Genomic DNA, 27893 nt, shown 5'->3' on the forward strand with positions numbered 1-27893 from the left:
CCAGGCCGCTCCACACTTGTAATGCTTCAGACATGAACTTCCTCACATCCAATGAAGGCAGCTATTCTGTGCACACACCAGTACTGGGGCTTGAACTCAGGTCTTTGTGCCCTTGATCTTTTTCACTCAAACCTGGTGCTCTACCACTTGAGCCACACCTCCATTTCCAGCTTTTCGTTAATCAAAGAGTCTTAAGACTTTTCTGCCCAAGATGGCTTCCAATCATAGTCCTCCATTCTTAGCCTCCTGAGTAGCTAGGATTGCAGGTATGATCCTAAAGCACCCCAGATGTAAGTTGTATACATTGTGTCTCCTGTTTTGTTCTGTTTTTAAACCAGAGGTCTGTCCAGAACAGACTCCCTACTTAAGGCCTTCCTCTAGCTGGTACCACAATGCACCATTGTGCCTGGCCTAGTGGTTGAGATTGGGGAGGTGTGTGTGGTGGTGGTGTGTGTGTGGGGGGGGGTGTCTTGCTCACTTTTTGTCAGGGCTGGCCTCAAACCAGGATCCTCTGGATTGCTACCTCCCAAGTAGCTGGAATTACACCTGTGAGCTATTGTTCCTAGCCCCAAGAGCACAATTATTGATGATCTGAGTGTGAAATACCTACTAGACATTCAGGCAGGGAACTTTAGTCTAGGCTTTACTGTTGCTGTTCATTTAACGTTTCTCCAATAAAGCCTCTGGGGGTGGCCAAAGGGGCAGGGAGGGAAGACTGGGTCAGCACCCTGTTTTCCCAGCTCCAAGCTGGGTTTCCTCCTAGGGGGCTGCCCAGGCCAGAGCTGCTGATGGAAACCAGCTGGGAGAGGCGCCGGGCTCGGCACACGCCCAGGCCCCTCCTCGGCGCCGGCGGACCCCGCTTCGTGGTCCCCCTCCCCCTTCCGCAGCCGGCCCGGGGCCCTGGCACGTCCGGCGCCTGATGCTTTCCAGATGTGGGCCGGCTTCCCCGCCCCGACCTGGCCCGGCTGCGCCCGCCAGCGGGGAGGGGGAAGGGAGCCGGGGTCCAGAATCCCGTGACTCACGCCTGTAATCCCAGCTACTCTGCAGGCTGAGATCTGAGGAGCTCGGTTTGGACCCAGCCCGGGCAGGAAAGTCCGTGAGATACTTCTCATCTCCAATAAGCAAAAAGCTGGACGTAGCTCAAGTGGTAGAGCACCAGAGCCTTGAGTGAAAAGTTCAGGGACAGCGTCCAGGCCCAGAGTTCAAGCCCCAGGACCAGTATTTAAAAAGAAAAATACTACCGGGACCAGTGTTCCCTTCCCGCCGGTCTCGCTTCTCGGTCCATTCGGTAAAAAACGAATTGGGCTGTGTTGGGCCAAGATGCTTCTCCGCACCTCCGCATCTATCTCTGCCCCTACCCGGAATTGCAGCCAAGAGACCACGCCCACAAGAGACCACGCCCACAAGAGACGGGCCCATCGCCAAGCCTGAGCCCCTCCCACACACCGCGCCCCGCCCCAAACAGTGCCCCGCCCCCGGGCTCTCCTCTTCAGGCCCCGCCCCCGACAGTGCCATTCCTGGGGCCTGAACTCTGGGCCTGGGCGCTGTCCCTCAGCTCTTCAGCTCAAGGCTAGCGCTCTACCACTTGAGCCACAGCGCCACTTCCGGCTTTTTCTGTGTATATGGTGCTGAGGAATCGAACCTAGGGCTTCATGCGGGCTAGGCAAGCACTCTACCACTGAGCCACCTTCCAAGCCTCTCCCCGCCCCCCCCCTTCCCCAGCTTGGTGAATTGGAGATAAGCGTCTCACGGACTTTCCTGCCCTAGGCTGGCTTTGAACCGCGAGCCTCAGATCTCTGCCTTTTGAGTAGCTAGGATTACAGACGTGAGTCACCATCTATGTCTGTCTTTTGGCCCACCTCTCTTGTCTCTGTGCCTTTGTTTTTCTGTTTGTCTGTCCGGGCCGGTCTATGCTTGAACTTGGGGCTTTGCTTGTTCATTCACTCTTACCACTGGTGCTCTTCAGCCACGCCCCTAGCCCGGCTTTTTGCTGGTTAATTGGAGATGGAAGTCTAAGGACTTTCCTGCCCAGGATGGCTTCAAACCCCGATCCTCCAGATCGCAGCCTCCTGAGTAGCTAGGATTGCAGGTGGGAGCTTGGCTTCTCCCTGGGTCTGTGTGCAGCCTCCTGAGTAGCTAGGATTGCAGGTGGGAGCTTGGCTTCTCCCTGGGTCTGTGTCCCTCTGTGCCCACTCCACCTCCCTGCGCCCTCTCTCCGCAGTCTCCTCCCTCCCAGCCCCTGAATCTCCTCCGGAGTGATGGTCTCCTGGTCCCTTTTTCTCTGCAGCTGTCTCTCCCTGCATCTTTTCCTGCCTGTTTCACTGTCCATCTTTCTACCCTCTGCTCTTCCTCTGGCTCCCTCCACCTTTTCTAGGTCTCTGTTCCCCGCCCAAGCCTTTCTCAGCTCCCCGATCCGGTTCCTGTCCCGTCCCCTACCCTCTCTTCCCTGTCCCCCCGCCCCCCCCCCCGCCCCCCGCCCCTTGCGCAGGGCAGAAGTGGCGACTTGCCCTCCCTGCTTCTATGCCCCAGGGTAGCGTTGGTTCGGGCCTGGTGTGAGGCTCGCGGGTCGCGGGCGCCCCCGTGTGGCGGCCAGAATCATAGCCGTGGCCGAGGGCTGGGCCCAGGGCGGTGATGGACAGAGACTGGGGACCCACGTGAGAGATGGCAGGAGGTGACTGTGCGTGCCTACCACCGGGATGTCAGGGTGGCTGTGACGCCGTGAGATTGTTGGGGGATACTGTGGGAGGTTGTGTGTCTAAGACACCAGAGGCCATAGATGGAAAGTGGCAACTCTGTATGTAACTCTTAGAGGCAAAGGCAGGGTGTGGCAGGGGTGTGTGTGTGTGTGTGATGCAGAGTCATCATGGGACAGGAGTGTGTAAGGTCATTTATGTCACCAGGAGATGTCACCAGGTGTGTGCTGTCATGGATGGGTGACTGCGATGCTAGGTGGCGTATTGTGCCTCAGTGTCCATGTTCTTGTACAAATGATCACAGAGCATTGTGCATAGGAGACCCTCATAAAAGTGTGTGAGGCTGAGACATTGAAATGGCCCAGGGATGTGGGTGCTGTAGGTGTTTGTTGTTGTTATTTTGGTTTGGCTTGGTTTTCGTGCTGGAGTTGGAACTTAGGGCCATGCACTTGCTTAGCTTGCTTGCTCAGTTGGTGCTCTAACACTTGAGCCATGCCTCCCACTTAGTTTTTTGCTGGCTAATTTTTTTTCCTGCAGAGGCTAGCTTTGAACCATGATCCTCTAGATCTAAGTTTCCTTAGTAGCTAGGATTACAGGCGTGAGCAACCGGAGTCTGGCTTCTGTGAGTCACTGCTTATACATTTGACAGTCTCACAGGCTGCCTTTGGTGATGGCATATTCTACTGTAAGAGATCGTGAGTGACAGCTTGAACTGCATGTGACGGAGAGAGGCTGCACTGGACACCCAGGAGTGGCTTACACATGTGTGCACTCACACACACACACACACACACACACACACAGAGCACACCTGTCAACGTGAAGTATCATGGAGTGAGAAGCACACAGAAAACAGAAGCAACAGAGACAAAGCAGGGAGGGACAGATATGGAGAGAGGGCCTGGAGAGACAGGGCTCGGTGATGAGGTCACCTGGGGGAGGAGGCGGGTCCTGAGGGGCTGCACCCCAGGGGAGGGGGCGGGGCAGGATGGGGGGGGCGGATCATGACACTGCCTGTGCATCCTCCAAGCCAGCCATCCTGGCCCTGAGCTGCAACAGGTAGGAGGCTCTTGTCTGGGTCCCAATGACCAGGTGGTGGCCACTGTCTGTCTGTCTGTCTGCCTGTCTGTCTGTCTGTCTGCCTGTCTGCCTGTTTTTCTGTCAGTCTGGCTGCCTGTGTGAGCTGAGTGAATGACTTAGTACTTGTGCCTCCATCAGCCATTCTCTACCTCTATTCTTTCCTCAACCTCTCCCCCCAACTCTTTCCTCTAGTCTCTCCATTTCTCGGTGGCCAAGTCTATTTCCCCTGTCCCTCACCTCTGCGCCTGTCCCCTCGGTACCTCTGTCCCCTGCATCCTCTGTCCCTTTTACCCCTCCATCTGTCCCTTTCTTCATTCCCTTCTCTTAGGCTCCATCCGTCCTCCTCTCCCCCCCCCCCCAATCTTTCTCTCTATCCATCCTTAGTCTCTTTGAGTCCTCTACCTCCACTCCTGCTTCTCTTCCTCCTCCCCATCACTCTGTGCCTCCTTTGTGGCCTGTCTGTTTGTTCCCCCTCTCCATCCTTCCATCTCTCTGCCAATCTTGCTGAGTTCACCCCCACCCTCACCCCAGCTCTCTCTCCTGGCTGCTAATGAGCAGAAGAGCCTTTGAGGTGGCCAGGGCTGGGGAGGGGGACCCCCTGAGGGTGGCAGAGGGGGCAGCTGCTGCCAAGATCCTAATGAGGCCCCCTCTGTGCCCCTCCCGCCGTGATCTTAATTCGCATTTCTCCCTGGAGTCACTGCTAATTGGCCTGGGGAGCCCCCCCCCCCTTTCCTGGCGTTTGCTCTATCCCTGGGGGGTGAGGACACCTGGATCCCTAGATTCTGATCCAGCACCTGATGCCTTGTCCTTCTGGCCCTTCCTCCTCCACCTGCCTCTCAGACCTCCATCTGGGCGTCCCTCCTTCCTTCGGTCTCAGATCTCGGTTCTGCTCTCACCTGCCTCTAGGTGCCCCCCATCTGTGCACCCCTCTACCCTCCATCGTCCCTCTGCTCCCCAGACATTATCCCTCTTTCTATGTGTCTCTGGGATCCTGAGAGTGAACGCTTCCACCACTACCACACCGCCCCCACCCCTGTACAGGGTCCCATCACAATCACCCTGCCTCAGGGTCCAGCCCCCAGCCCCCACTCTTGTCCTCATTTAACCCCTTCCCTCCTACAGCTATGTCCAACAACATGGCCAAGATCGCGGAAGCCCGAAAGACAGTAGAGCAGCTGAAGCTGGAGGTCAACATCGACCGCATGAAGGTGCGGTGAGGGGGGTGGGGGGCAGGGGGCGGCCTGGAAAGAATTGGGGGGATCTAGGCAGGGGTTTGCACCCGGTGCCGGAGCGGGCCGGGAGTGGGGCTTTGGGCAAGGGGCGTGGCCTTGCTGGATGCGATTGATAAACCAGGGACAAATGGGCGGAAGGGCGGGGCCAGCTGCTGGTCATGGGCGGGACCTCGAAAGGGCTGGGCTTCACGAGGGAATGTGATTGGAAATGCGGATGGGGCGGAGCCTGGAAGGGGCGGAGCCAGCGGTTAGCAAGGGTGATCAGAAGGGGGCGTGGCCAGCTGGTAATGAGGGTGAGACTGGAAGGGGCGGGGCTTCTCGAGGGACTTCAGCAGTGAACAGGGGGCGTGGCACGGGAGAGGCGGAACCAATGACAAGTAAGGGCAGATCTGGAATGGGCGTGGCTGTGGTGGTCCAGGGGCGGGGCTTTGGGTCACCCCTCCTCCCGGTGGAGGGAGTCTGGAAGCGGGGCAGTCATTTCTACCTGACGCCTGCAGGTGTCGCAGGCGGCGGCCGAGCTCCTGGCTTTCTGCGAAGCCCACGCCAAAGACGACCCGCTGGTGACGCCCGTCCCTGCCGCCGAGAATCCCTTCCGTGACAAGCGCCTCTTTTGCGTCCTGCTCTGAGTCCTCCTGACAGTTTACTCCCCCACCAAAATATGACCCAATAAACCCGGTGATGGTGGTGCTGTTGCTTGTGTTTTCGGGGAAACCGAGGCACAATCGTAGCTGGGGGCACCTTGCCCTTGTTTTTGTGTGCCAATGGCGTGTGGGAAACCTGGGAGGAAGTGAGCACTTGGGGCTCCGTCCTTTACTGAGCACCCCACGATCCTATCCTGAACTGAACCTATTGACCCCAGGAGCCCGGGCACCATACCTGTGTTACCGATGAGGAAACTGAGCCCAAGGAAGTCCCTCACTCAAAGGCACCACTGCAAGCTAAGAAGATAAGGGCTCCTGGCTCTCTCTACCCCTCCACATACCCAACCCCTCTTGGGCTGGAGACTTTAAAGAGCCCCGCATCTATCCCAAAATGATGATCCACCCCTTGTATCAAAGCAGATTGGCCCCCTGCCACTACCTTAACTCCAGTCCTCAAGCGTGGAGTCTTTTCTCTGTTCCTTCCTTCCTTCTTTTAAACATTCCCTGAGAAACAGCTCTGTGCTGAGTGATGCTGGCAACCCATCTGTGGGTGATGCAGCCCAGACTCCGCCCTCCTGGGGTTCAGAGTCAATAGATAGGCAGATAGATAGGTCTGTCTCTGTTGGGGTGAGGTCAAAGATAGCACTTCACCCACCTTGGAGATCAAAGAGGGCTTCCTGGAGGAGGAGACATATCTGGATGAGATGTAAGGGAGCTAAACATGGGGGCTTGAAGACAAAAGAAATGTGGCTAGTAGAAAGTAGAAGATACAAATTAATGGGCACAATCCTCCAACACACACACACACACACACACACACATCCTGAAGTTTTTGGGGTTTTGGGGGGGTAAGTCATGGGGCTTGAACTCTGGGCCTGGGCACCATCCTTCAGCTCTTCAGCTCAAGGCAAGCACTATACTGCTTGAGCCACAGCACCACTTGCAGCTTTTTCTGTTCATGTGGTGCTGAGGAATGGAACCCAGGGCCTCACGCATGCGAGGCAAGCGCTCTACCACTGCGCCACCTTCCCAGCCCCTGAAGTTTGTTTTGTCAGTTGTGGGGCTTGAACTCAAGGCCTGAGTGCTGTCCTTGAGCTCTTTTTTGCTCAAGGCTAGCACTCTACCACTTCAAGCCATGGTGCCACTTCTGGTTTTCTGGTGGTTCATTGAAGAGTCTCATAGACATTCCTGCCCGGGCTGGCTTTGAACTGTGATCCTCAGATCTCAGCCTCCTGAGTAGCTAGGATTAAAGATGGGTACATAAGTCAAGTTTGCTCAAAAAACAATCTATATTGCCAGGTTCCCTGGAGTTCTAAGGTGTGTTGACCCTTGAGAGAGGCCCTGACTCTTCAGCTGGACAAAGTCTCCACTCTACCCCCAGCATCTCCTGGTGAAGGGAGCTGAATTGCTGTTTACCATGGAGGGTGGGCTGGGGGTGGGGTTGCTGCATATAGGTAAGATGAGATGTTTCCTGTTGCCATCAAAACTGGGGGAAGCTCGGTGCTGGTGGCTCATACCTGTAAGGAAAGTCCGTGAGACTCTTATCTCCAATAAACCACTAGGAAACCGGATGTGGCGCTGTGGCTCAAAAGGTAGAGCGCTCGCCTTGAGCTGAATTGCTAAGGGACAGCGCCCAGGCCCAGAGTTCAAGCCCCACGACCGACCAAAAAAAAAAAAAAATGACTGAAAGTAGGGTTCAAGTGATATAGAGCTTGCCTAGCAAGTGCAAAGCCCTGAGTTCAAATCCCAGAGCCACCAGAGAGAGAGAGAGAGAGAGAGAAAGAGAGAGAGAGAGAGACTGGGATCCACACATACACATTCAGGGTATCTGTGGGTTTGACTTGGTTGACCGGGCTAGCCTGGGGGTGAGGAGACACTGAATTTGCAAGCCTTTCTGACTCTTGGGGACCCCCCCCAGCTCATGCAATGAGGACCACCATGGGTCTGGTTGGTTCCGGCTGCCTTGGGCTCTCTTCCAGGGCCGGGGGCAGGAGGGGGAGCTTGCGTGAGTGTAGCAAAGGCTCCATATTCACATAAAATTAGGGTCCCCTGGGCCCCCACTCTGAGCTTCCTGTAGGATGGAGGCAGAAGCGGCTGTAATTACATCTCCCTCCTGCCCCCCACCTCTCAGCCGGCTCCGGCCTGGTTGCGTCATGTCTGTGGGAGCCCCGAGGGAGAAGGGGGACAGGGGAGAGAGAGCCAAGGATGAGCTGAGGCTGGAAGGAGGCAAGGAGAAAAGATGCCAGGGTGGATGGAGCCAGATCATTCTAGAATGTCAGACTCAGCACCTTGCACCCACTAAGAACCTCAAAGCCAAGGCATCTAGGATCAGCCCCAGAACATCTAGCTCTTGAATTCTGGAATATTCGGACCCCATGGGGCTGGCCACAGGGAGGATCAGGAGAAGATGTCTGTGGGAAGAGGCTGGAGAAGAGAGGGACGGGTCGTGGGTGACCAGCCGCCAGGAGCACAGATCCCGTTAATCTCATTATCCTCGCTAACGCAGCCCGACCAGCTCTGGTCCCTGCTGCCCAGCTCTTTCCTGCCCCGCCCAGCTGTGAGGTCAACTCTGGGGCCAGACCCAGCCTGGGGTCACAGCCTGACCAGGAGGTGGCAAGGCCTTGGGAAGTGCCCCCCCCCCACTGCCTGGCCCCCAAGTATCCCATTCACCCCACCCCGGAGCAGTACAAGCCTGGCTGAGGGGGTTGGGTGAGGAGAAGCCTAATTTAGGAGGGTGGAAAGCAGGGTGTATGGGGGAGGGGGGGAGGACTGGGCTGCAGTTTGTCCTGATGTAGCCCAGACTCAGGGCTGAAGAGGCAGCAGCTGATGGGTACCAGAAAGGCCCCAACCAGTTCCTTTCCTGGCCAGCTTGGCTTTGCTGCCCTGCTGACACACACCCAGATGGGAGCCCCAGTTGGATATAGGGTGACTCAGCTCTACTCCACACACATGCCATGTGGACATACACCCCCCCCTCGGATGACGCCCTCTGGACTCCAGTGTGTCCCCAACTTGTCCTGGCACACAGTAAAACCGTGAGGCTGCTGAATGAATGATAGCACCATGGGGAGAGGTAAGGATGAGGTTTAAAAGCAAATAAACACACAAACACCTTCACAGCTAGGTGTGGTGATGCATACCTGTCATCCCAGCTCTTCAGCAAGATGGTGGCAGGATGATTAGAAGTTCGAGGCCAGCCTGGGCCAACTTTGGGAGACTTCAGTGTCAAGAACAAAATACACACAAAAGGGCTTGAGGGTGTGGCTGGCGTGGCAGAGTGCTCGCCTAGCCAGGAAGCCACCATCAGGATTGCAAAACCCAAGCCAAATTGAACAAAACATTTTCTCTCTTTCCACTGCCCCCCCCACACACACCCATCCAAACACACACCCTGGTAGAAAGAGCCACAAAGAAGAGAGCCAGCTAAACAGATGCCCCAATAAGCCCACTACGCCTTCTAGAAAAAGCTTATCCCCAAGTCTGCACAACACAGCAACATAGCCATGAGCTGTAGTTATGATCTCTCTCTCTCTCTCTCTCTCTCTCTCTGTCTCTCTCTCTCTCTCACACACACACACACACACACTCACCATGCTTGGGACTTGGGATTTCCCCCCCCCTCCGGCCCCCATCAGCCCACACACACTCACATGCCAAGTTCAAGTTCACTCCCGCTTCTCCTGGGCCTCCATTTCCCCGCACCCCCCCTCCATATCCCTGAGTCAGTCTTCCCTGTGTCTGGCTGTCCTTCCTCTTCTAGCCTGGGGTCCCCTGGGGAAGCTGAGTCCTGTCCCTAGCAGTGTGTGAAGAGCTCACTCCTGACTCACCTCCCCATAGCTCCTTCCCTAGCTCCAGAAGCGCCTCTCACCCAGGGGCCTGGGCTGGGCTTGGCTGGCAGAGGTCTCAGCCTCTCTGGGAGTTGGAGGGTCCTGCACATGCTCACCTAGGCCCCTAGCACAAGGCCCTTCTTGCTAGCAAGAAGTTATGGTTGCTTCCACCCAGCAGCCTCTATTACCAAAGCCCAGAGCTTGGAGGCCCTCACAGTGCAGGAGGGAAACTGAGGCATAGACTGGTGCAGGAGTAGATGTCCAGAATCCCCTGCTGGGGGACAAGAAGCCAGCAGGAGAGAGCTCCAGGAATCCCAGCATCCGGCCTGGTCCCCAGCATGCTATTCCCCTGGTGCTGGGCGCTGACTGCTGTGGCACCGGAAGTCGGGGGTGCCAGCTGAGTGCCAGCTGATAGGGAGATGGGGGAGGGCCCGGAGCTTGCGGTTCATGGGGTGGGGACAGAAAGGGAAAGGCTGCAGATGGCGTACTGGGCTGGGTCAGGGGTGATCCTCTGGGGCAGGGGGCCTGTGGTCCCCCTTTGTGGGGACCATCACCTGACCAGACAGTCACAGGAACCCAGGTCACACAGAATGAGATTCTTAGTAGCCTCCGGCCTTTATGGGTCTCCCTGAAAAACGAGGGGTGTGGGCATGGGCCCCTCCAGGACTCAGGGCTGGGGGGGGCTGTCTGGGAACCACCCTGTTGACAGCGGGGACTCTAGGACTGGCCATGCCGGCCCCAGGGACCCAGTCTGGGTGTTGGGGGAGTGTGGGAACACCCCTGTGGGAACCCTGGATGGCCATCGGACAGGACTAAAATATGATTCCTGGAGGTCAAGGTCACCAGTGCTTGGCCTGGGGCCTGGAAGGGCCTCAAAAAGCCTGCAGGGCCCTGGTGAGTGAGTGGACCCGACTACAACTCCTGGACTACAAGCAGGCTTTACCTTCTCACCCCTATTCCGGGCTCAGGACACTCCAGGGAGGACCCCCAGGAACCAGGCCCGGCCAGGCGGGCTGTCTCCTTCCCCAGCCCAGGGGAAGATGGAACGGTATCAAGGGAGCAGAGCGCGCATAGTAGAGGTTGGAAATGGCTATGAGGACCAGAGGAATTTCCTGGTCATTTCTCAATCCCTGGGCCCTGCTCCTAACCCCGGGGCTTGGAGCCCAGAATAGATCTCTTACCACCCCCCCTCCATCTCCCCATCTCCTGGCCAACCTTGAGAACTGGGCTCAGGTCCTGAGCTTGGCGGATGGGGACTAGGACTCAAACCTCCACCCCACAAGACGGCCAAGACCTGAGTGTGGAGAGGGGTGGCAGGTGGCTAGAGGGGGTGCATGGGATGGGGAGGGGGAAACACAGGGGCAGGAAATGGATGCTCTGAGCAGAGAGAAAGACCGGGTGCAGGCTGGGAAGGGGGCAGGGAGCCCAAGGGGGCCTCTGGAGACAGGGGGGAGGGAGGGCGGGGCAGAGAGGAAATGAAAAAGCCAGGGCGCGAGTGAGCCGTGGGGAGGGAGGAGGGAGGGGAGGAGAAGGAGAAGCTGACACAGACCACAGACCGAGGACGCAGACGCACCGGCCGACCGGGAGTGAGGAGAGGAGGTACGGACAGACAGACAGAGGACAGACAGACAGACAGCTAGGCTGAGGAAGCAGAACTGCAGGGGAGGAGAGGAAAGAGGGGGGGGGGCTAGAGAAAGGCAGGTAGGGGTGGATAAGAGAGCAAGACAGACAGACGACAGACAGACAGACAGGCAGGCAGGCAGGCAGGCAGTAAGAGAAAGACAGACACCGGTCTCGGGGGTATTAGGAGGAAAAGACAGAGACAACTAAGGGAGGTAGATAGATACTGGGGAAGACAAAGGGGAGAAAGACAGACAGACAGATAGACAGACAGCAGGCAGGCAGCCAGCGGCCTCCCCCCCCCCCCCCCCCCCACAACACCCATGAAGGACTGGGAGTTGAGAGGCAGATGTGGGCCATCATAGAGACTGAGGCCAGCGTGGGTACCTGAGTGTGCCCTCTCCCCTTTGCACCCCTCCCACCAGGGTGGGGAGGCGGTGGGCAGCCATGGCTGATTCCTGCAAGAACCTCACCTACGTACGGGACTCGGTGGGCCCAGCCACCAGCACCCTGATGTTCGTGGCGGGCGTGGCGGGCAATGGGCTGGCCCTGGGCATCCTGGGCGGCCGGCGCCGTTCACACCCATCAGCCTTTGCCGTGCTGGTCACTGGGCTGGCCGTGACCGACCTGCTGGGCACCTGCTTCCTGAGCCCGGCCGTGTTCGTGGCCTATGCCCGCAACAGCTCGCTGCTGGGCCTGGCCCACGGGGGCCCTGAACTCTGCAACGCCTTCGCCTTTGCCATGACCTTCTTCGGCTTGGCCTCCACGCTCATCCTCTTCGCCATGGCGGTGGAGCGCTGCCTGGCGCTCAGCCACCCCTACCTGTACGCCCAGCTGGATGGGCCACGCTGCGCCCGCCTGGCGCTGCCCACCATCTATGCCTTCTGCCTGGTCTTCTGTACCCTGCCCCTCCTAGGCCTAGGTCAGCACCAACAGTACTGCCCGGGCAGCTGGTGCTTCATCCGCCTGCGGGCACCTGAGCCGGGTGGCTGTGCTTTCTCCCTGGCCTATGCCAGCCTGGTGGCCCTGTTGGTGAGCGCCATCTTCCTGTGCAACGGCTCTGTCACCATCAGCCTCTGCCGCATGTACCGCCAGCAGCGGCGGTGCCAGGGCTCGCTGGTGCCCAGCGCGGGGACCCGTGAGGACGAGGTGGATCATCTCATGCTGTTGGGCCTCATGACAGGCATCATGGCCGTGTGCTCTCTGCCTCTGACGGTGAGTACCCCATCCGCAGGGGAGGAGGGCAGCCGCTGGGCTCTGCCCGTGCTGGGTGGTACCCATTTCACAGATGGGGAAATGGAGTCTCAAAAGAGACTGCTTTTTTTTTAAAAAAAATTTTTGGTGCCAGTCCTGGGGCTTCTGCTTTTTGGGTGGTTCATTGGAGATAAGAGGCTCACAGACTTTCTTGCCCAGGCTGGCTTTGAACCATGATCCTCGGGTCTTAGCCTCCTGAGTAGCTAGGATGACAAGCTGGCTTCAAAAGAGATTGGTCCACTGCCAAAGCAGTCACAACTTTCTAGAGAAATCTCTTCTGCCCCCTTGGACTCCTCCAACCTCTTCTACACTCCCTGGACCTTGATCAGCCAATGTACCCCGACTCTCCATCTCCTCTATGAGCACAGGTCCCACGATCTATGAGCCCCCCATATTCAGATGTGAGCAACTTAAGACCTCCGCATGGGCCATACACAGCCTTTCCTCCAGCGTTTGACAGGAAATGGTCCAAGGGCTCCTGTCCACCCCCTCCCACTGGAGCAGCTTCGGTGGGTGACATCTTGATTTGTGTGGTAGGCTCTTCCTACATAGTCCAGGTTGGCCTTGAACGTTCAGTCTTCTTGCTTTCAGTCTCCCCATTGCTGGGATTACAAGAGTGCACCACAATGCCCAGCTTTGCTCATCTCACATTTATTCTGGTCTCAGTTTTCCTGCTTCTGTAAAATGAAGAGGTTGAGCTGGACGGAGGGGATCCTGAGACCATTTGGGTGGGGTGCAGTTATGATGGCTCAGAGACTGGGAAAATCTATACACAGTGGTCTGCATGATGCTGTTTCAGGGCCCGGAGGGAGCGGGGATGGGGGTGTCTCTGAAATCTCAGCCATCATCATTCAGAGAATCCTGGATCAGCTCAGCGGCAAAAAGATGGGGAGACAGATGACTCTAATCCCCTGCCATCATTTCCTGCTCTACCATCTGATAAGATTTCCTGGGGTATTCCCCACCTCTGCACCCCGGGAAGATCTGTCCCCCTTTTTCTTTAAGAGTAGATCTTATCTCAATTTCCTTCCTTTCTGAAAGGCCCCCCCCTCCCTCATCCCTGCCTGGAGAGGGGGGGGCTTAGGCTGCAGGGGGGGGGTTCCTGGTACTTTTTGACAATCTCCTCTGTCCTCAGATCCGTGGCTTCACCCAGGCCATCGCCCCAGACAGCAGCGAGATGGGGGATCTCCTGGCCTTCCGCTTCAACGCCTTCAACCCCATCCTGGACCCCTGGGTGTTCATTCTGTTCCGCAAGGCCGTCTTCCGGCGCCTGCGCCTCTGGGTTTGCTGCCTCTGGGCTCAGCCTGCCCGCGGGGAGTTGCAGACAGCCATCCCCAGGCCTGCCTCCGAGAGGGAGGATCCTCAGGCCCCCTGGGCCCTGGAGGGGAAGGAGGGAAGCTGGGTGCCTCTGTCTGTCTGGAAGGAGAGACAGACGGTCCCTCTGCCTCCTGTGGCACCGGGGACACAGGGGACGCTGTCCAAAGCCGAGACGGCGGTGGCCTGCTCCCTCTGCTGACTGCTGGCCTGTCCTCTGGACACAGGGACCAGACAAGCAGGGATCCATTCAGCGGATGGCTGTGGAAGTCAGAGCCTTGATTCTCCCCCCCAATTCAAGGGGTGCTCAGCTGCTTTTTCTAGGCAGCCGCTGTGGGTGTGTGTGGGGGGGGGTGACGCAGGTCCCCCGTGAAGAACACATCTGTGAAAATAACCAATGGCTCGGCCGACTGCTCTCCATCCATCTTCCCGTGTAAATATTTAAGAAATGGACAAGAGCCCAGTGGCTTCTGTATATTCAGGTCTGTTGGGGTTGGGGCTCCCGTCCTCAGCCTCATCCGTTAAGGGGGCTCCAGCCACCCACCCCTCAGGGGACAGTCCTGCCCTCTCCCAAGCACTCCCCCCCCCCCCCCGCATCTGCGCTCCCAGAGAGCTGGGGATTGTGGGAACACTTCTCCCCTACCCCTCCTTCTTCTCATCAGCTTGAGCCCCAAGGGCATGGGGGAGGAAAGGGGGGGCTGCCTCCCTTCATCAGATGTGACACTGCTGGTCTGGGGATGGCTGGAGTATGGGATGTGAGCCATGGATTGTGGGTACCAAGGAGAAAGATAGAGACCTTGGGGGGGGGGAAGTGGGGTTCCTGGGGACTACCCCAGAAGGCACAGCCGGTCCTGACCTGTCCTGGATAAATAAATGCTTCCAAGCCTGAACACCTGTCTGGTCCCAAAAATTCCTTCCTTCCTTCCTTCCTTCCTTCCTTCCTTCCTTGCTTCCTTCCTTCCTTCCGTTTACACATTCACTTTGAGAACTGTCAACTTCTCTGAGTAACAGACCAGTCTGCTCTGCCCTGGACCCCACCGGGGGAGGGGATTTCCAGCCTTTCCCAAGCCCCTCTGGGGCAGGGAATTCGGGGTGTCTGGGAATGGGCTGACCTATTGGAAAGGAAGTGAGTTGCTGTGGCTTGGGGGAGGGAACAGGGACCTTCCCGCCCATGGGTGAGTCCTGGTCCCTTTCCCCATCCACTCAGCTGCCTCTGATCAACCTTCCCAGGGAGACTGGGAGGCTCGGGGGGGTGGGGGTGGGGGGCTGGCCACCGGGCCTTGGCACACACAGCACTGGGAATAGCGGAAGTTGACTTGGGCCTGCTTCATCTGCCTCCAGTCTAGAGCTGGCTGGCTGGAGCCACGTCGCCTTTCCATACCTGATGTGCTTTGGGTCATAATCCGGTGATTAGCCACAGGGCTGCAGAAACTGATTAAGGGATTGGCAGCGCTGTGCCAGGACTCTTGCGGTCCCAGCTGGCAGTTGCTGGGATTCAGGTGCGGTCGTTTCTCAAGTATTCTCTATTTCTATTTAGCTGCTGTACCTCAGATGATGTTCAGAAAGAACATGGGGTGGAGGTAACCAGTGAGTGGGTTCAGGGGTTCTCTTGGAGGTAATGAAACAGTTCAGAAGGGTGCCACCCCCTGCCACTTGTACACAAATGCCACGGATGTTGTACTTGGCACCGGTTAAGATGATAGCTTTGATGTCATGGGAATCGTACAACAATAATAATAAAAACATGTCAGACAGAAAATAAAATGAATGTAAGTATTTCACAACTTCCATGACAGTCATGACTGAGTAATCATATATTGCTGGAGTTTAAGAATCGAAAGTCAGGGGCTAGGAAGGTAGCTTAATGGTAGAGTGCTTTGCCTAGCATGCATGAAGCCCTGGGTTCAAATCCACAGTACTGCATACACAGAAACAGCCAGAAGTGGTGCTGTGGCTCAAGTGGTAGAGTGCTAGCCTTGAGCAACAGAAGCTCAGAGACAGTGCCCAGGCCCTGAGTTCAAGCTCCAGGACTGGGGCAGGGTGTGTGTGGGGGGGACGGGAGGGAAGGGGGAAGAACAGAAAGTCAGCCAGACCATAATCCCAGTACTTGGGAAGCAGAGGTAAGAAGCATCATACCATGAGTTTGGGGCCAGTCTGGGCTCCAAACAAACCGATAGCTGGGTACTAAGTGCCTCCTGCCCACCTGTAATCCTAGCTACTGAGGAGGCTGAGATCTGAGGAGCTCAGTTCCAAGCTCATACAAGCAGATTAGTCCATGGGACACTTGTTTCCAATTAACTAGCAAAAAGAGCTGGACTAGAGGTGTGGACTAGAGGTGTGGCTCAAGTGGTAGAGCATCAGCTGTACGCAGAAAAACAGCTGGAGGAGGCAGAGTAAATCAACAGACAGACAGACAGATAATATATAGACCCAATAAAAAGCCTAGGGAGAGGCAAGGTGCTGGTGGCTCACACCTGTAATCCTGGCTACTCAGAAGGCTGAGATCTGAAGACTGAGGTTCAAAGCCAGCCTGGGCAGGAAAAGTCCATGAGACTTTCATCTCCAATTCACCATGGAAAAGCTGGAATGAAGCTGTGGCTCAAGTGGTAGAGAGCTTGCCTTGAGCTGAAGAGCTGAAGGACAGCGCCCAGGCCCAGAGTTCAAGCCCCATGACCAGGGGGAAAAAAAGCACCTTGCTCCTGTAATCCCAGCTACTACAGAGGAAATGGCAGAAGGAGGATCATATGTTCTTGGCCAGCCCAGGCACAGGCAGGGAGATCTTTTCTCAAAGAATACGAAGAGCTGGGGATGTAGCTTATGACAAAAGCCCTGAGTGCAGTCCCTAATCAGGATGAAGGGGGTAAAGAGGAGCCCGGGGGATGTTCAGGAAGGCTTCTTGGGGGAAGGGGGCCTGCCTGGCTTCCTTCTTTGGCTTGTTCATTCTTCACCCTTCTCTTGAGAGCGCTGTGCACGCAAGGCTGCCCTGAGCTGCTGGGATAGCGGGCGGCAGTGACCGCAGCCCTGGCCCTCCCCTGCTCACCAGCCACTCCAGCAAAAGTTGGATAATCACATCAGTATGTATTTCAGTCAGTGGCTCAAACACAACATTACTAGCTGTACACAGATCTGGGAAAACGAATGCCAGACATTTGCTGTAGTCTGTTGTGGGGTCAGAGAGGGACTTTATTCATTTGTCTTCTTAGCCCCAATCTGATCCACAGATGGGACTCAAACACACACATAAGCCAAGCATGGTGGCTTACACCTGTAATTTCCAGCTGCCTGGGAGGCAAGAGAAAGAGGATCAGAAGTGGAGGCCAGTCCCAGCAAAATGTTACTGATACCCTCCCCACCCTTACCCCCAATTTAGTCAGTAATTTAGGCATGGTGGTAGGTGACTGTCACCACAGCTATGAGGAAGCATAGGTAAGGAGGGTCTCAAGCTGAGGCCAGCCCTGGGCAAAAACATAAAGATCCTATTTGAAAAGTAAACTAAAGGGCTGGGATGTAGCTCAGTGGTACAGCACTTACTTACCTAGCAAGTGCAATGTTCTGGGTTCCATCCTCAGTACCAAAAAAGAGAAGACAACAAAAGAAGAGGGGCTGGGGAGGTGGCTCAGCGGTAGAGCGCTCGCCTTGCATGCCTGAGGCCCTGGGTTCGATTCCTCAGCACCACATAAGCAGAAAAGGCCGGAAGTGGCTGTGGCTCAAGTGGTAGAGCGCTAGCCTTGAGCTGAAGAGCTGAGGGACAGCGCCCAGACCCAGAGTTCAAGCCCCAGGACCAAAAAAAAAAAAAAAAAAAAAAAGCTGGGCACTGGTGGCTCCCACCTGTCAGCCTAGCTACTCAGGAGGCTGAGATCTGAGGATCAGAGTTCAAAGCCAGCCTGGGCAGGAAAGTCCATGAGACTCTTCTTCCAATAAAATGACTGGAAAACTGGAAGTGGTGCTCTGGCTCAAGTAGTAGAGTGCTTATCTTGAGCTGAAGAGCTGAGGGACAGCGCCCAAGCCCAGAGTTCAAGCCCCATGACTGACAAAAAGAAAAAAAAAGACAAAAACAAGAGAAGAAAAAAAGAAAGGAAAGAAGGAGGAGAGAAAGGAAGAGACTAAAGCAAGAAGGACTGTGGGCATGACTCGGGGATAGAGTGCCAGCCTCACAAGCACGAGGCCCTGAGCTTAAACCCCAGACAATAATACAAACACCTCCGCGGCAGAGCATGTGCCTGGCACGCAAAGCCTTTTGGGTCCAACCCTCAGCAGTGGGGCAAAAAATGAAATGAAATAAACCTGGCCCTCCCGGCACAGCAGTTCGGGCGTTGCCTGTCCACCTGGCTCCACCTTCTGGTCACACTGGGAATGACACCTGGCTGGAGTTGGGGGTGGGAGCTGTCCCCTAACCCCCGGGAAGTGGAGCGGCCCTGGACCTCACCTTGGGGTCCCCTTGTCTAGTTCCCTGCTCAGGACAGGCCTTTGGCTGGTCCAGCAGCGCTGTCAGCCAGGGCTAGAAGCAGCTTCCACTGGGGAATTTGTGCAGCCTGCCTGCCCGGGGCCAATAAAAGCTGAGTGCTGGTGTCTTTGATTAATAAAGAATGGGAAAGGGAAGTCATGATTATTTAATGCCTGAGCCTGTCTGAGAGTAAAAGTCTTCCCACACAGAGCGCCCAAGGGGGAAAAATGAGAACAGGCGTTGGAGGCGGGTGAAAGGCTCTGAAATGCCCGGCTTCCGCCAATGTAGAGCTGAGGTTTGACTCAGCGTGGCCACAATGGGTGTGGAGTCACTTGCAAGATGGCGTGGCTCTGCCTGCTTGGACATCCAGCTCTCTCGTGTCAACCAGCTTGATGGCTGCTGCCAGGCGGGCTCAGTGGTGCTGGGAGCACTCCTCCTGCCTGGCACCTGCAGCTCCACAGAGGCACACACCCACTTCAGGGCCATCATCCCACCTGCCGTACCATGTTGGCCACCACACCATGCTTCACCCGGGGCTGGCACTTGTACCCACAGACAGAAGAGGTGGGGCCATCTGATGGCAACTTGTGTCCAGCCAAGACATCCATCCTCTGCCCAGTTTGTCTGTCCATGCTTGCCCGCCCCTCTGGGTGATCCACTCTCCTGGGAAAAGCCTCAGGCTTCCTGTTACCCCCTTCTACCGCAGTGGGTCCAGAGGACTGGGAAGGAGGCCTTTCTCCTCATCCAGGTCCTCCTGCCGCAGGGGTCGACCTGTGCTATCACCCCAAGTCTCCACTGAGACCGTCCCGTCCCCCAGGGTCCCACCTGGCCTCATCCTGTCCTGCTCCTCCTACTTTCCCTCCCAGACCACACACCCTTCCTGGCCTTTCAGGTCTCTGCTACTCTGCCACCTAGTGCTCTGGAGGTCCCAGGGCCCCACTGGTGCTGCAGAGCAGACACACACAGGCTGGACCATCTCCATCCTCAACTACCTGGGTGGGGTGGGGGAAGAGACCCACAGAGGCACAGCCAAGGGGAAAAGCCAGGTCAGGTAGTCACTGTATTTTATTGGAAAACATTGATATATTTTTTTCTTCACAGCTTGAACTGAACACAATATTGCCCGGTTTAAAAAAAGAAAAAGGAAAACACAACAACATAAAACAAAAAACCCAAAACATTCTGGTATGTCCACAGCCTCAACGCCTACCTGCCCTTTGCCCTCAGCTCCTGGCTGGGTCCCCACCATCCCCTGTCCCTCCCTTCTCCCTCCAGGCTGCTGCCAGAGGGTAGAGAAGTCTCCAAGCTGGGCAGGAAGAGCCACTTGATCGACCTGGGGGGGCGGGGGGGGGCGCGGATGAGAAGAACAGAAAAAGGAAACAAACCCAGACCCAAGTGCCCACGGTGACTGACGTGTCCCAGAGGCGGGGGGTGCGGACCATGCTCTCCGCTGGGCGGGGGGCAGGCAGGGCAGGGGGGGGGCAGCGGTGGCAGAGGCAGTACGGGAGGGGCAGAGCTGGGCGGGTGGCCGCACTGGTGGGCAGGAGGCAGGGGCTGCCCGCTCCGTGCTCTGCGTGGCGGCGACTGTGTTATTGCAGGTTTGTTCTGAGAGCGTGGTGTGGGCTGTGTCCCCTCTCTCCCCACCCTTCAGCTGGCCTGGCGAGGTTGGGACAAAAATGGAGCTTTCCAGGAGCATAAAGGAAAAAGAAGAGGCTAACCGGCACGTCACACAGCGACTGCTCCCAGGCGGGCTGTGGTGGGCCGTGGCGGTGGGAGCAAAGCGACGTGGGATGTTAGCACCAGGTATGTGCAGGCCAGCGTGACCGCTGGAGGGACAGGGGCAAGGGCCATCTGCAGAGCGGCCTCACCCCAGAACCAGCCAGCAGGACCTGATGCTGCCCGCCCTGGCGATCCCCTCAGGTGGTAAAGGAATGCCAGCTCCCAGAGTCTTCTTGTCCCTTGACCGCCCCCCCCCCCCAACTCCTGTCCTGGGCCATAGCCTGTCACTGCCACAATTCTTGATGCTCCTGGGTCCTCAGATGCCCTCCTGCTGCTGGGCTCGTGCGTGGAAGCATGGAGTGGCTCATGCAATAGCAAGGCATGCTCCTCGGCCTGGGCCGGGGCCTCCGTCCCGCTCCTCAGGTCCGGGACTGGGCTGGCAGCCACCCCAGCAACCGAAAGGACAAACAAAAGCAAACAAACTGAAACAGAGGAGAGCCACCCGGGCTGGAAGAAGGGCAGAGGCTCCCCGGGGTGGGGGGGATGGGGGACAGGAGGGGGGGTGGTCTTGTGAATGCATCAGGCCTGGAAGATGGGAACGGAAAGGGGAGGCCAAAGGAAGCCAAGAGGGGCACGGAGGGAGGGGAAGGAGGAAGAGCAGTCATGCAGCGTGGGACAAATCTTTTGTTGCTTTATCAGATTCTCAAGTCAGTCAATTGGTGTTTGCTAGAACCGGGGTACGCGGGGAGTGTTGAAGAGCGCGTGAGACCAGGAGAATGGGCGTGGCCAGTGCCCCGGCCTCACTTCGCAGTCATCATCTGTACAAACTCTGCCGAGAGATGGGGGGGGAGGGAGAGGGGCCGGGGTGAGCAGGAGGAGCCGGCCCTGCCCTCCCAGGTCCCAGGCCCCACCACCTCACCTTCATAATTGACCTGGCCATCTCCATCGATGTCCGCCTCCCTGATCATCTCGTCCACCTCCTCGTCGGTCAGCTTCTCCCCCAGGTTCGTCATCACGTGGCGCAGCTCTGCAGCACTGATGTAGCCGTTTCCGTCCTGAGGGGTGGGGACACACCTGTGCTTAGCTCCCCCTGCTGGCAGAAGGGCTGTGGGCCAGGCTGTGCCCCCTTCACAGGGTGGGGGGACGGGCCCCCCCCACAGGGCAGGCTGGAATTGGACTGCCTACCTTGTCAAAGACGCGGAACGCCTCCCGGATCTCCTCCTCGCTGTCTGTGTCCTTCATCTTCCTGGCCATCATGGTCAGGAACTCGGGGAAGTCAATGGTCCCATTGCCTGGAAGGAGGGAAAGGAAGGGTAGAGAAAGCAAGCTCGCCCACTGCCTTAGAGGGTTCCCTGTGGTCACTTGGGGGGACAGGACCGAGGCTGCCCACCCACTCCCAGGGCGCACCGTCTGCATCCACTTCATTGATCATGTCCTGCAGCTCGGCTTCCGTAGGGTTCTGTCCCAGGGACCGCATCACTGTCCCCAGCTCCTTGGTGGTAATGGTGCCATCTCCATCCTTGTCGAAGAGGGAGAAGGCCTCCTTGAACTCTGGGGAGAGAGGGGTGAGTCAGGGTGACGAGGCCCATGTGGATTCCCGAACCTCAGTACAGGCCCCCTCCCTGCAGGAAGGAGAAACAGAGCCAGACCCAAGTTGGGCCCGAACCTCTGTGCGCAGTGCGTGGGGCAGGACCAGGCCACCTCTCCCTGGCAGCGCGCGCCCAGCTGCCTGTAGGGCGGTACGGAACCAGGGAAGCGGCGGGCAGCTTTCCACAGACAACGCCCCACTTCCTGGCCCCTGGCTCTGACCACCCCCCGCCCCCGCCCCCTTCAGTGATGAAAGGGACCCCGAATGATGGACTGCATGAGCGCTGAAAATGACCTGAAGCGGGCAGTCAAGGTCAGTCAGCCAAGGTTGGCAGAGGAAGGGAAGGGGGCAGTTGCGGGGTGCCTTTGGTCAGCCTGAAGGGGAAATGTGGGCGCTGAGTCCCTTCTGACTGGCATTGCCAGTCTGGCTGTGGGTGCTGCCTGCTTCCAGGGGAGGAGCTGCTGAGCCCGTGGGAGGGGGGGAACACGGGGGACGCGGTCATGGGCAGAGCACAGCAGAGGGCTGCTGCGCGGGGTGAGGTGGAGGGGGAGGTTCGTTATGCTGAGTGGGAGGGCCACAGCTGGGCCATGCCAGGGCAGGAGGGAAGCACGTGGTTCCCGCCCTCCCACGGGGCTCATTTGGTACCCACGTTCTTCCCACCCTAAGACCTTTGGGAAACAGATGCTGGCAGCCCATTGGCAGAGGGGGCGGGCAGGGTGAGGTACAGGACAGGGTGAAAATGGGGTGGTGTTTGTGAGACAAGAGGGTGGCAGGTGGCGTGGAAGGGGCATGCGCGCGCGCGCACACACACACACACGCACATGCACACACTGCAGCTGTGACCCAGAGCCAAGCAGAAGCAAACAATCAGTCCAAGCCCCCTTGGGGATGCTAACGCTGCGCTGCTGTCTGGGGGGAGTGGGGAGTGGCTCACAAGGCCCCTAAACAAGGCAGTCATCTAGATTTCCACCTGCCCAGGGCCAAAGTTAAGGCACTGTGAATGAGTATGGCGGGGCCACTGGCTTGGGAGGAGTTCATCTGCCTCCTCTCGCCTAGCCGCCGCCTGGCCTTGGCCCACTGCAGGGGCTGGGCTTGTCCTATGGTAAAGTTGGGGTCCGGGGTGCAGGTGCACCCGTGCCTGTTCTGGGAACCATTCCCTGTCTGCATTGCGGGGCCGCGGTTAGGAGTGACGCCAGGGCTGGCTCCACTCCCCAAGCCACCCGGGCTGCGGAGGAAAACACGGACAGGACACACACACACCCCCGACTGCACCCTGCTTTGTGACCCTGAGCTTTCTGGGGCCTGGGGGGGGGGGGGGGGGACTGAGGACATGACCATGTCCTCCCAGCTCGAGGAGTGCACGTCTAGTGACAGGTGACACACCAGGTGGCACTAGAATTCCTGCAACCGGCGAGGCCAGCCCGTGGTACACAGGCAGCCGTGGGCAGGGGCTGTGCAGGGAACTGTGAGGGAAAAGCAAGTGCAAGCATGCGCAGAAGGAGCTGAGGACTGTGGCCCCATGGGAAGAGCGCACTGGCTCGGAGACAGCTCAGTCTGTAGCTGTTGGTTTCAAGGCCCCAAACGAGCCTCTGCTAGGCGAGGGACAGAGCCTGTGCAGCCTGGCTGTGTGTGTGTGTGGGGGGGGGGGTAGAACAGGGCACGGATGGGCTCTTATGCTGGCACTAGGGACCCACACTCGTCCATCAGGAGGTGGGGACAGGGCGAGAGGGCTGGAATGGTGCACTCACCTGCGATCTGCTCCTCTGTCAGCTGGTCAGCCTGGAAAAGCAGGAAGGACAGTCAGTCAGCCACTGGGCCCCAGGTTCCCCGTCTGCCCTGCCCCCTCTGCTGAGGTCGGTTTCACACGGCACCCCTGCTGGGCGAGAGGCGCTCAGCATGAAGCCAGGGTTTCAGAGCTGGGTGCCAGGGTGGACCAAACCCCTGGCCTGCTTGGTGTGGGCCAAGAACGCTGCCCACGAGCGACAGGAGGGAGGAGCGCTGCTCTGGCTCCAGGGCAGTTGTGCGGCTACAGCACTGGCAGAGATGTCACTGATGGGAGCCCTGAACCCTGAACCCAAATAGGCTGGGCCTGGGAAGGGCAGCAGAGAGATGCCTGGGGCCACCTTTGTACTGTCCCAGTGCGCCCCAAACCATCCTGGCCAGGCAAGCGCCCCCACCCCCACCCCCCAAGCACATGGGGTAGGCAAGATGCCATTCTGTTCTGTTTCTTTGGGGCCAATGTGGCCAGGAGTTCTAGGCAGTGGCCATGTGGTGAAGGATGGCACGTTTGCTCCAAGGGCTGCAGTTTTTAACCCATTCCAGTGTGGCCGGCCTGGGCAGTGGGGGCAGGGCAGCCCCTGCTTGGGGGCGGGAGCCAGTCCTCCTCCCTGCGCTGGAGCACTGGGAGCTGGGTGAGAGCTTTAAGATCCCAAGGCAAATGTCCCTTGGGTTGGTGGATGCTTTTGAGAAGGTACAGGATGTGTGTGTGTGTGTGTGTGCCAGCCAGTGTGGGTCCAGACCACGCCCTTCCTGGTTAGGGGGTGGGGCTCTAATTCTGCTATGGGATTCTGTAGAAGCAGCAGCAGAAGCAAATAACTGTGCAACTGTCACTCTACAAGAAGGTTCTAGAACTTCCATCAGAGTCCTGGTCTACCATCTACCACCTGTGTGTGTTGTTTCATGGGAAGGAAGAACTTGAAGCCAAGCTCCAAACAGGCATTGGGGGGGGGGGGCAGGGAAGGGTGATGGTAGAGAGAAGGAAGAGAAGGGAGATAGAGAAGGAAAAACACACATACATATTCTGGAAAAATCCAAAGTCTAAAAGGGCAGGTTAGGAGGTCCAATGGACTTGTCTGAACGACTCAGGGTGCTAGGCGCCGCCACACCAACCTGGCAGCAGGGCTGATAAGCCCTGTGCCCTATCCGTCTCCCTGGGCTCCTGCAGGCAGCGACCGGCTGAGACCTGACACCTGAGGAAGCTGCAGGGAAAGTGAGAGCCAGGGATGGGCTTCTGGTGACAGCGGCGCTGGGGGAGGGGAGGGCTGCCATTCCATCTGCTTCTCATTCGCAGTCTTCTCCACTCAGGGACTCCCCCGCCCTGCTGTCCGCACCACACCGGAAGGGGCTGGGGGGCCAGGGGGCTGGGACAGCTTGCACAATGCCCAAGGTGGCTCTCCAGGCCTGTGTGGGGCCTGTGATTCCTAGGCCGGCGCTGGAAGATGTGAATGACACACAATCATGCTCAGCTCTGCCCAGGGGTTGCTGCAAATAGGCGTGGCTCTTCGTGGAGGCCTGTGGGACGCTGGCACTCGCTCCCATGCAGCCGTCCTCCCCCCTGCTCCATGCCCACACCTCCCTGCACGGTGTGACCACGCCACCAGCCCATCCCTGGTCACCCTGTCCCCAGGCTGCTTTCTTTTCCAGCACAGAGATTGTTGGCTTTCACCAAAAAACCATCTCCAAAATCACCAATCTCTCTGGCCTTAGCCCTTGGCTAAGGCTGCTGCTTGGGGTGGGGGAGGGAAGAGGGTATGATTTCTCAGCCTTGCCCAGCCCTCAGCCAGTGGTGCCAGAGGGTGGTGTTTGATGAGCTCAGAAACCAAGGCCAGGGCCTCACCCAGCCAAGGGGGAGCGCAGAGCCAAAGTCCAACCCCAGTTATCAGAGACTTGTCCTACCCATACCTTGCTGATGACAAATGGAAAGAGAAACTGGTCAGGGCCAAAGCCCAGACCCTCCTGGGGTGCTGCAGGTAGGGGGAGCCCCTTAGTAGACTCTGCTGGGGGAAAATGGGGTGGTGGCAAGAGGAGCCCTCAGGTCTGTGTCAGCAAGTACGAGATCTGATACATGGTGGCTGCCTGAACTCCCCAGCCTTGCCAGGGAGCCTGGAGGGGGGCTGAGGGGTGGGGTGTGGGGGTTGTGAGCGGCTGTTTTTTGCTCCCAGCCCCAGCTGTGGTAATTTGCAGAGACACCCAACAGAAGACCCTGAAAGGAACAAGAGGCTCTGAGGCCAATGAAAGGTGCCCTGGGGGACCCGCTGTGGTCAAGCTCTGCATCTCTACCCAGAAGCCACGGGCACAGGCATCCGCTGGCACCGACGCCACACTGTACACACAGCACTGTCATTTGGCACACGTGAGGAGAAGCAGAAGGTGCTCAGGGCTAGAGACCAGGAGAAACCAGCACCCTGTTTGGAAAGGCAGCTTTCTTGGCCTGAATGGGGCTGGGGGTGGGGTGGGGCAGGGGAGAGGGTCAGGGAGAAGAGAAGAACCTCTGGGCTTGAACAAGCAGCCTCCTTCCATGCACCCCAAACTTTGATCCTCCCCCCCCCCCACGCTCCCATTTCATGCAGCTTCAGTGCGCAATAGCAGCCTGAGAAACTACACCCACCTGCTCCCAATGCCCTGATGCTGCGTCCTCCTGAGGAAAGGGGTCCTCCAGCCCCCCCCCCACTCCCACCCCAGCCAGAACAGGCTTTGTCTGGACCTTTCTCTGGAGAGGAGCGAGGGGTGCTACCCATACCCGCCTCCAGACCTAGGCCCGCCTTGGCTTGTTATTCATTTCCCCCTTCATCGCCCACAGCCCTACATCAACCTCATCTCCCACCCCCCCAAGCCAAGTCCTCCCCCCCTCTTTCCCTCCCCCCCAAACCCAGATTTTCACAGCCCAAAGCGTAACACCCCTCCTCGATTACCCCTCCCTCCTTCCTACTTCAACAGCCTGAACCCACCCGGTAACCTCTGAGCCTTTTCCAGCTACTCCTCCAATCACCCCCCCCAAAGCCCACCCCCAGGAGGCAAAAGCACCAATGTCACCATCCCCAAGACCCGGGGCGGCGTCCCCACCGGCTTCCTCCGGCGCATCTCCGCACCTGCGCGGCCCGCACCCCGCCCTCCTATTCTGCAAGGGCTGGTCTTGGGGACCCTCTCCCGACATGGGTCTCGGGAGCAGAAGTGACCCATCCCGTATCCGTGTCCTGGGCCCCGCAGGAGCCCGGCGGGACCCCCCCCCCACTCCCACCCAGGCCTCCGGCCTCCCTCCTCCCGACGCCCCCGGCGCCATCGCCTGTGCATCGAGGACCCCCCTCCCGGGTCATCTTCGGGGGAGGGGTCCGGTCACCCCCAATTCTGGGATCCAACGGCCCATTTCGGCCCTAGACGCTCCCTCCAGGGGTCCGCAGCCCCTCCTTATTATAAGGCTCGCACCCCACCCGGCGCCAAAGTCGCTTTGGGAGCCTCGGTACCCCCTTGGGGAGTTCGGACGCCACCGCAACCCCGCGGGGCGACTCCGAGGCCGCCGCCGGGGGCCCGGACACCCCCACACACACACACACTCCGTCCGCCTCGGGGTCCTGGCACGCTGCGCCCCCAGCCTCCGCCGCGGCTCCTCGGCCCCACTCACCATGGCGAGGCCCGAGGTGTCCGGAACGCGGGGGATCGAGGTTCCTTCGGCGGCGGCGGCAGCTGCAGCAGCTCGAGCTCCGCCGCGCGTCCGCGCCTCCGCACTCACTGCCCGCCGCGCGCGCCGCCGCGGCCGCCGCCCGCCCCAACGGTTCCCCCTAACGGCCGCCGCGCGCGCCCCGCCCCGCCCGGCCCCGCCCCGCCCCGCCCGCGCGCCGCCGCACTGCGGCGCTCCCGGATCCCTCCGCGCCGCGCGCGGCCCCGGCGGGACCGCGGGACCCTTTCACTCCCACCCTTTTGTCCAAGGCCGGACTTTACCGCTCGCCGCGCGCGCGCGCTCCCGCCGCGGGACTACTTTCACACGGTGGAGGGGCACTACACAGCGGTGCGTGACGCGTCCCTCTCCTCTCTGTGAGCCGCGTCGCTATTGGGCCCGTCCCAAGGCGGAAATAAGAGCGGGGCGACCATTGGTCCGGACTTCCCTGCAATGCGTCAAACTGGAATGAACCACTGTGCGGCGGTGGTGGGGAAAGTGTAAATTGTGTGGCTGCATGAGGCCGCGGAGCATAGTAAAGTAGAGGCGGAAACGGGAGGCCTTTTGAAGACATCAGAATGTTGTCTTTTTGATCTGGAAGCGGCAAGGGTCTGGCAAAAGATGCAGAAGGACTTTCCTGCTTCTCCCCTGTAACCAATGGAAAGTGGTTCAATCGAAAATTATGTGGTCTGGAAGCCCCGCCCCCAAGTGGCCCCGCCTCCCTGGCGGGGTCTTCCAAGTTCCGCCCACCCTACTTACCCCAACCTTCACATGCGCTCCACAGGTGTCAGAGGCCCTCAAGTTGTTTCACTTCTGATCGCTCAGGGCTGTCCTAGCACAGTCTCTGGGGGCAGATTAATTCAGCCATTCCTTTGATGAACAGGAATTGGACCCTTGCTGTATGCAGAGCTTTGTGCTTGGCTGGATCGGGGAGATCCAGACAATGATGGATCATCATCAATCATTCTCTCCTGGATGACTTGGTTGGCTCCAGGGTGTCAGCCAGAGGACGAAAAAGATTTAATGATACAGTATTTGTTCATGGGCGCT

At 58.3% G+C, this 27893-nt stretch overlaps 3 protein-coding genes across 3 annotated transcripts; 2 read left to right on the forward strand and 1 right to left on the reverse strand.

The window, feature by feature from the left end:
• The first annotated feature begins 4897 nt into the window (after positions 1-4897).
• Gng8 (G protein subunit gamma 8) lies at positions 4898-5631 on the forward strand. Its single transcript, XM_042700576.1, has 2 exons — positions 4898-4981; positions 5503-5631. Exons 1-2 carry the CDS (start codon positions 4898-4900, stop codon positions 5629-5631), a joined length of 213 nt encoding a protein of 70 aa, XP_042556510.1.
• A 5404-nt stretch (positions 5632-11035) lies between these two features.
• Ptgir (prostaglandin I2 receptor) lies at positions 11036-14543 on the forward strand. Its single transcript, XM_042700457.1, has 3 exons — positions 11036-11072; positions 11519-12308; positions 13483-14543. Exons 2-3 carry the CDS (start codon positions 11541-11543, stop codon positions 13861-13863), a joined length of 1149 nt encoding a protein of 382 aa, XP_042556391.1. The 5' UTR covers positions 11036-11072; positions 11519-11540; the 3' UTR covers positions 13864-14543.
• A 4609-nt stretch (positions 14544-19152) lies between these two features.
• Calm3 (calmodulin 3) lies at positions 19153-26945 on the reverse strand. Its single transcript, XM_042700312.1, has 6 exons — positions 26811-26945; positions 23161-23191; positions 21232-21375; positions 21010-21116; positions 20744-20879; positions 19153-20653 (listed from the first exon to the last, which is right to left on the reverse strand). Exons 1-6 carry the CDS (start codon positions 26811-26813, stop codon positions 20625-20627), a joined length of 450 nt encoding a protein of 149 aa, XP_042556246.1. The 5' UTR covers positions 26814-26945; the 3' UTR covers positions 19153-20624.
• Positions 26946-27893: the final 948 nt, after the last annotated feature.

Source organism: Dipodomys spectabilis, unplaced genomic scaffold, assembly GCF_019054845.1.
Source record: "Dipodomys spectabilis isolate Male_0828 unplaced genomic scaffold, ASM1905484v1 ptg000266l, whole genome shotgun sequence".
Classification (NCBI taxonomy): Eukaryota; Metazoa; Chordata; class Mammalia; order Rodentia; family Heteromyidae; genus Dipodomys; species Dipodomys spectabilis.

What these genes read in the sequence shown, in the direction of transcription:
- Gng8 (XM_042700576.1), top strand. Translation starts at nt 4,898, where the DNA reads ATGTCCAACAACATGGCCAAGATCGCGGAAGCCCGAAAGACAGTAGAG. An exon ending in TCAACATCGACCGCATGAAG is followed by an intron (nt 4,982 to 5,502) that starts GTGCGGTGAGGG and finishes TGACGCCTGCAG; the next exon opens with GTGTCGCAGGCGGCGGCCGA.
- Calm3 (XM_042700312.1), bottom strand. An exon ending in CAATGAAGTGGATGCAGACG is followed by an intron (nt 21,117 to 21,231) that starts GTGCGCCCTGGG and finishes CCCTCCTTCCAG; the next exon opens with GCAATGGGACCATTGACTTC. An exon ending in TGGCCAGGTCAATTATGAAG is followed by an intron (nt 20,654 to 20,743) that starts GTGAGGTGGTGG and finishes ATCTCTCGGCAG; the next exon opens with AGTTTGTACAGATGATGACT.
- Ptgir (XM_042700457.1), top strand. Translation starts at nt 11,541, where the DNA reads ATGGCTGATTCCTGCAAGAACCTCACCTACGTACGGGACTCGGTGGGC. An exon ending in TGTGCTCTCTGCCTCTGACG is followed by an intron (nt 12,309 to 13,482) that starts GTGAGTACCCCA and finishes CTCTGTCCTCAG; the next exon opens with ATCCGTGGCTTCACCCAGGC.